The sequence below is a fragment of the Mus caroli genome, chromosome 8 (assembly GCF_900094665.2).
Source record: "Mus caroli chromosome 8, CAROLI_EIJ_v1.1, whole genome shotgun sequence".
Taxonomy (NCBI): Eukaryota; Metazoa; Chordata; class Mammalia; order Rodentia; family Muridae; genus Mus; species Mus caroli.
In genome coordinates, this window is record NC_034577.1 from 102,549,430 (window position 1) to 102,561,285 (window position 11,856).

An 11,856-nucleotide genomic window follows, 5' to 3' on the forward strand; every position below is an offset into this window, starting at 1 on the left:
TGTAGAGCAGGCTGGCCTCAAACTCAGAGATCCTCCTGCCTCTGCCTCCCAAATGCTGGGATTAGAGGCGTGCGCCACCATGACCATGCCTAGTGTTCTCCCTGGCAAATTCAAAGGTGTTTAGAACACAGGTTATAATATTTTAAAGAGCAAATAAAGCCCAGGTGTGGTGGAATCCCAGCACTCTGGCGGTCAGAGGTCTCAAGTCCAAGATCAGCTGGGAAACACAACGGTGCCCTACCTCAGACGAGCACAGTAAACCAAACCAAGAGAACTTAGCTACGGCAGAGAGGCTGCTGACTTCACCAGCATCCAGACCACTGTGTTTCCAAACAGGGATATTTCTCAGAAATACTAAGTTTTTGTTCTGGTAACTTGGAAATGCAAACAGAACTGACATATTGAAAGATGTTACATAATGTCTTGTTTTTATTTTATGCATAGTGTTTTGCCAGCATGTCTAGTTAGCATGTGCACGCCTGGTGCTGACAGAGGCCAGAAAAAGGCATCTGATCCCTGGAATGGGAGTTACAAACGTCTGTGGACTGGCTTATGGTTACTGGGACTTGCATCTGGAAGAGCGGCCAGTGCTCTTAATCACTGAACCATCTCTCCAGCCCCCTATAAAACATGTTAAACTTGAAATCACTTCATAGTCACTAAGAAGGTTTTTTTGTTTGTTTGTTTGTTTTGGAAGACAACGCTCTTACAGAAATAATCCACACAAGAAAACTATCTCATTCTCAACAGGGGCAGGGCTTCCATTAGCTTCACAGTGGGATAGAGGAAGAGACCTTTCTCTGTAAATGGTGTGAACTCACAGAGGACCCAACAGATCTGCATCTGTGCACATCAGTCCGCCTGTTGTGGGACCAGCATCACGGCAGTGTCGACACAAACAAGGCTGGAGGAGTACAGTATAATACACTCAGATGCCTGCGGCCCTTCCTCCCCCATCCCAGCATACCAGGCTACACGTGCTGATGATGCACTGGTACCCAAACTTGCACATAGTTCAAGATCAAGCTTATGCCACGTAGTCTCATGACCAATTAATAATACAGGGGAGAGGTGAGGCCCACCTGTCACCATAAGATATAAGTACGAGTATGTGTGTGTGTGTGTGTGTGTGTGTGTGTGTGTGTACACTAGTAAACAAAGGACAGCAGACTGTGTTAGTACACGATTGTTTCTCACCCACATTATTTTACTTTCTTTATATGACAATTTGGGGGCTGGAGACAAAACAGTTCTGACTGACTTTGCAATCATGAAGATCCAAGTTAGGATCCCTGAACACACATGAAACCATCAAGGTGTCCTGAAAAGACTGATAATCCTAGCACCAAGGAACCAGATGGCCTCTTCTGTCACACACAACATACACTTGAAGACACACAGAGATTTACACACACAAAGTAATCCTTGAAAATATAAAATGTTGGTTTTTATCTACAAGGCTGATCTCCTAATCCATTCATGAGTCTTAAATCATAGTTTTAAACAAAGTGATATACAACACTTACCTATTATGGAACATGTGGTATTTTGTTTTGTTTTAGTTTGAGTGTCAGTGTGTGTGTTACTGAGGATCAAAGTTATCACCTCCTGTGTGCCAGCCAAGCATGTGATTACTAAGCCATCTCCCCAGATCTTTTTATGACGTTTGCTTGTAAGTGGCTTCATATATAAGTTAGGCTGGCCATCACCTCACTGTGTAGCCCAGGATGGTCTCAAACTTGAAACCCTCTGACCTCGGCCCCGAGAGTGAAGGGATTACAAACACGTGCAACCATAATCCAATGACACAAATTACTTATGTTTCTCGGGTTAATTAGTTTGGAATCATAAAATTGTTAAATTACATTTTTTGTATGTGTGTGTGTACATTCACATATCAAAGCACACATGTGCAAAGCACACATGTGGAGGTCAGAGGACTACTCTTACGAGTCAGTTCTTTTGTCGTGGCTCACGCTAGGGAGAAAACTGAGGTTAGTAAGCCAGGTGGCTGGCACCTCTGCCCACTGAGCCTTATGACAGGCCCAAGGAATTTCAATTTCTAAGAGAGAAGGATTTCAGTATAGTGGGCTTTGTTTTTTTTTTTTTTTTAAACTCTCTTCCCTGGTATAGACAAGTGAAACCCCTGAAAATCATGATGAGTTTGCAAGGGAGTTCAAGTAAAAAGCACCCCTGGAACCCAGCCAGCCTGCCCAGAGGCAGAGAGAGACTCTGGTATCAGTGCTGAAATGCAATCTCACCCTGTGCTAGAAGAAATAATTATGAGACTCTTGTGGCTAGAGAGAACCTTAATGTCAGATTCCGTTTCCTCTGTCAGATGATCAAAGTCAAATGGCATTTCCTTTACAAGTCATGAGACTAATTCTAGTCCCGTCCAAAACAGTTCCCTTCAGCCAGAAGTACAATGCAAAATGAGTCACTAAGACGGTCACTTTCCTTATTCATCCTCTCTCTGTCTCTGTCTCTCTCTCTCTCTCACACACACACACACAAGTACAAACTTCTATTAGTTAAAGGAAAGCAGATGAAGAGAAACAGAAAACATATACATCTTAAGTTTCTTATGGGGCTGGAATATAACTCAGAGGTATGGCTGCTCACCAGTATGTGCAAGGCACTGAGTTCCAGCCCTGTACCAAGAAAAAGAATGCTGAAGATATGTCCATCATATATTACACTTTAGTATTGTATTTTATAAGGCCATCATCAAGGTGCCAACTTCTAAAGTCACAGATACCGTAGTTCACTTGTGGATGGCACTAAGAGCCAGTGTCTTCTGGCTCAGGAGACTGTTTTGCAGCTGGTGTGTGCCTTTGTACTGGCATCTGGAGAGCCCGTTCCTGGTTCAAGGACAGCATCTTGAAGGCTGATGCTAGCTCTGGTGGCTCTGGAAACAGGTGCTTTTCCTCATGAAAACATCCACTGTGGACTCAACAGCCAGTGCAGGAAGGTCAGCTCTGTGCGTCCCCCTCCCTTCTTCCAGCACCATCCATGCCTGGCAGCCAAAGAGAAGGGAACACACAGGATCACAAGCGGATGCTGTGACAGTCTGTGGGAGTCTCCATCCTAAATCACGAGGATGGCCCTGGTTCTAGGACTTTCCACCAGCAGTAGCAGAGAGCCTTCTCCAGCACTTGCGGAGTCCTCTGGGATTTCCGGAAGTGCCACTGTCCTTTAAGTTCAGAAGGTGCTCTCCAGCAGGCAGTGGCAGCCACACCCCGTGGGACATACCTCCTGGGTCCGAAACCACTCCATCATGTGGCTCGTGTGGCCACCATGCCCACAGGTCAGGCAGAAGTTGGATGAACCCCGCACGGCCACATGGCAGATGGCACACTGGAAGGTGAAGCCTTTGCAGATGGCGCACTGGGTGCCACGGACCTCGCTCCGACAGTGACTGCAGTACACACCAAACTCTGCAAATGGGTGGACAGGGGCAAAGCAAGAGGAGACATTAGTTCTAATAAAAGCAGACTGAGTCTGGTTAGGTAAGGATACCGACTCCTCTCAGGATCCTCATTTCTTCCTTCTCTCTCATCCTCATGCATTTTCTTTCTCCCCGGTCAACCACGTAACTCAAAAACGTATCTAGCCGGGCGTGGTGGCACACGCCTTTAATCCCAGCACTTGGGAGGCAGAGGCAGGCGGATTTCTGAGTTCGAGGCCAGCCTGGTCTACAGAGTGAGTTCCAGGACAGCCAAGGCTACACAGAGAAACCCTGTCTTGAAAACACCAAAAACAAACAAACAAACAAACCGTATCTACTGGGGCTGGGGAGATGGCTCAGCAGTTAAGACCACTGACTGCTCTTCCAGAGGTCCTGAGTTCAATTCCCAGCAACCACACGGTGGCTCACAACCATCTGCAATGGGATCCAATGCCCTCTTCTGGTGTGTCTGAAGACAGCTACAGTATACTCATTTATATTAAAAAAAGAAACAACAAAAACAAAGCCTCTGTTACCTTTAATCCCTCCAGTAATTGGCTGTAGCGATTTTTATTTAACCAATAGCTTTAAATTAAGGAACAAGGTTTGCACAACAAAAGCTGGTAAATGTAGCCGGGTGTGGTAGCATGCCTTTAATTCCAGCAGAGGCAGAGAGAGGCAGAGGGAGGCAGATTTCTGGTCTACTGGTTTGAGGCCAGTCTGGTCTACAAAGTGAGTTCCAGGATAGTCAGGGCTATACAGAGAAACCCTGTCTCAAAAAACCAAAAAAAAAAAAAAAAAAAAAAGCTGGTAAATGTGAGACTTCACTTGTCAGCCTAGACCTACTGTACAGAATTTATCATTATAATACATTAGCAACAGATCAAACCTCAACAGCTTCCTCTAGCCTTTTGACTACTCTAGTCCACACCCGTCTCTGTTGCCCACCTGCCTCTGTTGCCCACCTGCCTCTTTAATCTACTTGCCCTTTTTGGCTGCACTTTTCTCTTTGGCCAACCTGGAGTACCTGGACTAAGTTTATGACCCTGTTTTTTGCAAATATCCTCAGCTCCATCTCCCTTCCTGGTAACACCTGGCCAAGCTGAGACCATGAATTAGCCACAGCACCCACCCACCCATCCACCGCACATCAGCTCTGGAGAGCAAAGTCAGTTGAAGGAACCTCATCAAACGTGTTTGACTTTAGGCTCACGGGCAGAGAAGGGCCTGGGCATGGTATAACCCTGCTTTTCTTCCTTCCTCAAGCTACAACACTGAATCTCTGCCATAGTGTGCAGACTTCTTCCACGTGCCGCTGCTGCTGCTGCTGCTCTTATCAGCTATCCTCTCTTCTCATTTCCCAAAAAAATGGAAGCCCTTAAATGGGGACTGTGGGACACCTTCATCTCTACCAGCATTTTGCAAATTTCCAGAGGCTGATGGCTCCTCCCTCCTTTCTGACAGGAGGTACAACTGGACCTGGAGCGATGGCTCAGCAGTGAGGAACACTAATGTTTTTCTAAGGACCTGTGTTTGATCCCCAGGACTCACATGGTGGCTAAAACCTCATGTATGTACACATGCAGGCAAGACACCCGGGCTAGAGAGATGGCTCAGTGCGTAAGAGAAATGGTGGCTCCTCCAGGGATCTTGAGTTCAATTCCCAGTAATCACCTGGTGGCTCACAACTATCTGGTTCCCTCTCTGGCATGCAGTTATATGCATAAAATATATAAACAAACAAATCTTAAAAAATACGTATGCAGATAAAGAGTAAATCTTTACAAAATTAAAACTATAGCTGGGCATGGTGGCGCACGCCTTTAATCCCAGCACTTGGGAGGCAGAGGCAGGTGAATTTCTAAGTTCGAGACCAGCCTGGTCTACAGAGTTCCAGGACAGCCAGGGCTACACAGAAAAACCCTGTCTCGAAAAACCAAAAAAAAAAAAAAAAAAGTAAAAAGAGTAAAACTATAAAAAACCCAATCTCATTTCTTTTCTTCCCCTCTCTATCTATCCTTCATCTTAAGTTATATAATTTGAAATCAAACATGAATGGCTCAGCTCTCTATTTAATGGTCTAGATGACTATTTTAGGTAGCCCTCTAGAACTTAGTAAGAAAAAAGGCCCAACAGTAGATCTCAGTATGGATTATAAGATGCACAGGGAGACATAAGGACAGGAAGACTGTAGCAAGCGATCACACATGGAGAGACCTCGCTAAGCTGGCCCCAGACGATGGTCATGTGTCATGCAAACTGTCTTTTACTGTTTTAAACCAGCTCTGGTTTTCTTATTGCATGTGCTTGTTTTGGGCATATGTGCATAGATACACACACGGTCAGAAGACAACCTGTGGTTCAGTCTTCTTGTTGCTCTTCCAGAGGACTGGAGTTTGGTTCTCAGCCCACATGGAGGCTCACAACCACTTATAACTTCAGTTTTAGGGGATCCAATGCCCTCTTCTGGCCTCCTACATTTGGGGTACATAAAATCACTCAGGCATATACACATTAACTTTTTTAATCTTAAAAAAAAAAGGACCAGAATTTAAAAATATAATTAAATTAAAAAATAAGCATCTTTTTAATGTAAAGAAATCTATGTGGGCAGATCTGAATCTTTAGTGAAGGAATTATCCCTAGGGAAACAAACTCCTCTCAGATCCTGAATATCTTCCTCCTTTCTTGTGTTTGTTTCTGTTTTGAATTAACACTGCTCTTGCTATAGAACACAGGCTGGCCTCAGACTCCTCTCCCTCTCCAGACACCAAGGGCTAGAATTACAGGTATGTGTAAATACATTTAGCTGATTTAATAGATTTTTTGTTTTCTGTCTGCTGATCTGGTAACTTACAGACACAACAGAGAGGAAACTGGGCTTTCCAGCATAAGGAGATGACCGTTGTCTCGGGAGCCTGGAGGGCATCTTCCCTCCAGCCCTTGCTGAGCTCTGGATTTCTCCACGTGCAGCTACTTCCTCCAAATCCAGATGACTGACTCCTCTGTGCAGCTTACAGTCACTGCTCTTGGGAACATTTTGTCTGAGTCTCTTTCAGACCCCTCTTGCTCCCTTTCTACAATCCTGTAATACTGTTTTTATTGGCCCTAGGATATACATTCATTCTCTTGTTCTTTTTTATCCTGTTTTGTTTTTTGTTTTTGAGACAGGGTTTCATGCTGTCAAACTCAAAATCCAGCTGAGGCTGGACCTGAGTTCCTGATTCCAAGTTCCAGGACTGCAGGGGTGTATTCTCACACCTAGCAATAATAGTGTTTAGTATCAGTTATCTGTCTCATATTTCAAGCTCTGTGAACTACATGTACACACACACACACACACACACACACACACACACACACACCACACATCTATTTCTTTGTGTCGCCTGCATTCTTGCATGGTGCTTCAGAGCAGGAGATGTCAACAAGGCTTTGGCTCATACATCAGCGCCACATCTCTGTGATTCATGTTTTCCTAAAAACTAATTTCAAAAGACAAATTGTTCCCGGCTATCATATCATTAATCTCTTCTTGGTACACTCTCCTGTATTTAGAAGCTCTGAAAAAAAATACCACATTGTCAAAATTAGAATTTTGTATTTTTGTGTTTTTTTTCAAGCATGTATTCGTAGGCATAGCTTACTAAAATAACCCTGCTACTTAGGGTCATCTCTTATAAATATTGCTCTAGTTTATTTTTTCAAATGGAAACTAGAGACATATATGACATACAGAATTTTATGAACCTTGTCAAAGCCCAGCATTCCCTGTCACTCGCTAGAGGAGACCTTACCTACTGAGTCCACTGTTTTTGTTCACTGTCTCCTCTCTAAAGACCACTTTATACTGCCCGCTGCTCTACTCTCTGGAAATGAGTATTTCATAAGGACATATTCATACAAATACAGAATGCACTTCTGAGCCTATTCTGTCCCATATGGCCCATCTCCTCCTCTCCATCCCACTCCTCTATCCCTCAGGCAGTTTCATTTCTACTATCATGTCATAGGCACGCATGGTTTTATGTATACTAAAATCTAGAATCCACAAGGCAGAGACATGTGGAATTCCTTCATTATAGACATGGAGTTAGCTCATGTGAAAGGATAATCTCCAGGCACATGACTCCCTGCACTAACGCCACCCACTCCTCCTGCCTTACTGCAATGCCACTGTGTATAGACCCCACATTTTCTTTTTCCTAAGAATTTATTTGTATCTTACTTGTATTGGTATTTTGCCGGCATGTATGTCTGTGTGAGCGTGTCAGAATCTTGGAGTTACAGACAGCTGTGATCTGCCATGTGGGTGCTGGGAACTGAACCCGGTCCTCTGAAAGAGCAGTAAGTCCTCTGAACCTTTGAGCCGTCTTTCCAGCCCCATATTCTTATCTACTCACTGCTGATGGACAGAGGTTGGTTCTATAACTAAGCTATTATAAATCATGCCGCAATAATCACTGATGTGCAAGGAGTCCCATGATATATTGACTGAAAACAGGAAATGCAGTCAGACGCAGTGGCACATGCTTTTGGCTCTAGCACTCTGGAAGCAGAGGCAGGCAGGTCTCTGTGGTCTACATAGCGAGCTCCAGGACAGTCCCAGCCATGTAGAAGACATTGTCTTGACCCCCCCCCCAGCTCCCCAAATGCACCTCAGAAAACAACAACAACAACAAACAGTAAAAGCTTTATCAATTTATCTTCCTTGAGCAAGAGTCATGTTAACCTTATCTGTAGATCTTCTCATTTTAGTGTGTTATGTGCTGTCAAGGTGAGCAAAACTCAATCTATCTATCTATCTATCTATCTATATCTAATCTATCGATCTATCGGAGGCAGGATCTCTCTTTGTAGCTCTAGCTAGCAGGAAATTCACTGTGTAGTCCAGGCTGGTCTAGAATTCAGAGGCCCACATGCCTCTGTATCCCAAGAGCTAGATTAAAGATTTATCCCACCATTCCCAACACAAAGTGAATTCTTAAGTATCATATGCAAGCACTGTCTATTGGCTTCCCAGAGTGGAAAGTCCTTCTCTCTCCAGTCCCCCGAGCACAGACAGCAGCACCTGGCTCTGTCTTCCCTGGCTCTGTTGTGGCTAGACCACATTTGGCTCACACATTATTTACCTAAGCAAACATTAGTCAAGTCAGGTCTATGACGCTTTTCCTTTCTTGCGTATTTTGTTTCTCCCAGAGTTATTAACTGCCTCATTCTTTCATTTGCTTAGTTTGCTATGTACTTATCAATAATTCAGCACCAAACTTTCCCTCAGATGTCTGTGTCTTCTATAAATATACTCAAGAGTGAAATACACTCGACATTTTTCACCTCCTCTCCTTAGAGCCAGGGCTCCTGGAGCACCTGTCGGTCCTAGTCTCTCTCCAGGTTTGTCATGGTGATCACTCTTCTGATCCCTTCAGTTCCTGGGCTGAATCTAGCCCTGCTTCTTAGGTATGCTCAAACTTTACTTCGTACACAGCTGATAACGCGGGCTCAGAATTCTAGGTTAGAAATTCTTTTTCTGGAGATCCTGGAGTCTGCTGCCTGGCCACTGAGTTTCCCAGGGACACTGTCAGCGCTGACACTGTTCACTTTCTCTTCCTTCACAGCTGAGCTGTTTTCTTTTTCTGGAAGTGTTCTGGGTCCCCGATCTTTCTGCACTCATTGCGGTGGGTGGAGCTCTCCAGTCTGCAAACGTGACTCTGTTCTCTGCAGAACAAGCTTACAGTCTGCTGCTGGGTTCATGGCCTGTTCTACACCCTGGCAGGCACAACTAGAGCATCCTCCAAGGTCCATCAAACAAGACCAGCTTTTAAATTTCATCTCTGAGCCGGGCGTGGTGGCGCACGCCTTTAATCCCAGCACTTGGGAGGCAGAGGCAGGCGGATTTCTGAGTTCGAGGCCAGCCTGGTCTACAAAGTGAGTGCCAGGACAGCCAGGGCTACACAGAGAAACCCTGTCTCGAAAAACCAAAAAAAAAAAATTTCATCTCTGAGTCCCTCCTGGAGCACCAGGCAGGCCCAATTCCTAAGCCATGGCAGGGTTCTGTAATGGCCTGTTTTCTGACTAAAAGCTCAGGGTTTGGTTTGTTCAGGCCGTAAGTCAGCTGCCAATAACTTGCCCGTTTCCTGGCTTTGAATTTATTGCCAACCTTACTTCTCCCTGTGTAGTTAACACCTTTTCACAAAGTCCCTGTGCAGAAGCCTGCCAGGGTCTAGGGAGGGAGGGAGACCATGTGAGGTCAGCCCGCTCCCTCTGAAGCTCCACCCCTTCCTGTAGGGAATCTCTGCAGGAAGGAAACTCTGGCTTCTCACCAAGTCACTGCAGTCTCCTGAGTTCTGGCTTCCTCTTGGACACTGAGCACTCAGTTTCTCTAAGGGTCCAGGCTGGGAAGTCCCTCTGCTGTGCTCCCTGCATTAGTCCTTTCCACCCTCAGCTCTCATATAAAATATGCTTTTTTAATGTTTTATTGTTTTTGAGACAAGGTCTTACTAAGTATCCCCTAGCTGGCCTCAAACTCACTGAGATCCCCCTGCCTCTTCCTCTGAGTGCTGAGCTTAAAGAAAGGCATACCTCACTCTGCCTAGATAACACCTGCACTCTAACAGGTTTACATACCAACTGTAGAGTGACTTTTCTAGAGCCCCACTTGTGACCCCTGGAGACCCTGAGCTCCAGTTCTCCCATCTGTTTCTATCTGGGGTTTAACACTGTTACATGCTCAGCTCAGCTCACTAGTTGGAAACCCAGAGCATCACCAAAGCGTTGTCTCTCTTCCTCAATCCATACCTGAGTTATACGCAATGATACTAAGTGCACTTCATTCTGTTTGCTTTCAAGATGGGGTTTCTCTGTGTAGCTTTGGCTGTCCCAGAACTCACTCTGTAGAACGGGCTGTCTTCAAACTCACAGAGATCTACTGGTCTCCTGAGTGCTGGCAGATGACACCACAGCTGAGTCTGCTGCTTTCATTTTATGTGTATGGGTGTTCTGGTACCTGTGTGTTTGCTTGCTAAGCACATGTACGCAGTACCCACAGAACACTGAGAGAGCTTCAGATCCTTTGGGTAGAGTTATAGACCAAAGTGAGCCACCATGTTGGTGCTGGGAACTGGACCCAGTTCCTCGAGAACAACAACCAGTCTCTTAGGCCCTGAACCATCTCTCCAGCCAAAGTATGGCTACCATTATTTCTAATTGCTTAAATTTCCCCTCTTCTCTGCCACGGGCTCCACTGTGCTTACCATGGGCTTGATATATAATAGCTGGATGAATAATCATCTCTACTTCCTGTCCACATTGAGAACTATGTCCAAGACAAGCCGTCATTATAGAAAGTGAATCCTGTAATGATTATATAGCTGCCATTTTCAAAGGTTAGAAAAGACTCCAACACTTCGGAATCTTGGGCCTATGAATGAGCTCAACCCTCCACCCTAAGGTTATGGGCAAACACAGTCCAAGGCCCTCCCAATGGTGCCAGGAAACATAAAGTCATATTCACCGATCCCTTTGTGAGGGTCAGGAGGGCAGGACACAAACTTCAGCACTTCTGCTCGCTTCTCTCTCAGACCCCAGCGGTAGAGGATCTCTCCGTAGCACTTCTTAAAGTCATCAAACTGCTGGGTATTGGCAGGGTCCAGGAGCCTGGATAAACCCAAAAGGTCCCGTCAGTCCCTTAGGAGAAGAGGGAGCTCCTTACCTATTGGTGTTCAACCCTAAACTCCATCTTCGTGAGTGTGATTCTGAAGCTGAGAATTCTGTAGCTGCCACAGGGAAGGTGGCAGCCTTCTGGGGAAGATGGCTACCTTTTGTTTTTATCATGCTGGTCTCGTTCCCGCTCCCGGGGGTCACTGTAGGTCAGACTCCCAAAGCGGAGCTCCTCTGGTGAAGACTCTCCCCAAGGTGAAGACAGGTGCTCTGTCTCTCTTCCTGCTAAAGAAAAGCAAAACAGAAGAAAGATGGAGGCTGGGGAGGCACAGAAACAGGAAGCCTCTCCCACCTCCCACGCCCCACGCCCCATTGTGTGTCCACTGGATTCTCTGGAAGCCAAATAAGCCAAACTCAAGACTCTGAGAGATGGATGGAGCCCTACAGTCCTCTTTCCTAGTCTACCTCATTGTCTAGGGATTTATCACCAAGAGAGCCTGGTACACATGATAGCCAAGCAAATTATGATGTAGTGAAATAAGAGAATTCTATGCAATAATTCATTATAAAGACCTGCTAAATATCATGAGAAAATGCTCATGATAAAAATAAAAGCAGAACCGGGAGGTGGTGGCGCACACCTTTAATCCCAGCACTTGGGAGGCAGAGGCAGGCGGATTTCTGAGTTCAAGGCCAGCCTGGTCTACAAAGTGAGTTCCAGAACAGCCAGGGCTACACAGAGAAACCCTGTC

General features: G+C 45.4%; 1 protein-coding gene across 4 annotated transcripts in view; it reads right to left on the bottom strand.

Annotated features, from left to right (window-relative positions):
• Nucleotides 1–411: 411 nt before the first annotated feature.
• Wdr59 (WD repeat domain 59) overlaps nt 412–11,856 on the bottom strand; it is a 72,660-nt gene continuing 61,215 nt past the window's right edge. For 2 of the 4 annotated variants that reach the window (XM_029480629.1, XM_021170561.2), the window contains 3 exons: nt 11,263–11,386; nt 10,959–11,101; nt 412–3,437 (listed from right to left, as the gene is read on the bottom strand). In XM_029480629.1, coding sequence (XP_029336489.1) covers nt 3,202–3,437; nt 10,959–11,101; nt 11,263–11,386 — 503 coding nt within the window. In that variant the 3' untranslated portion in view covers nt 412–3,201. Of the gene's footprint in view, nt 3,438–10,958; nt 11,102–11,262; nt 11,390–11,856 lie in introns of all 4 variants that reach the window. The other 2 variants (XM_029480628.1, XM_029480627.1) reach the window with 1 other exon arrangement.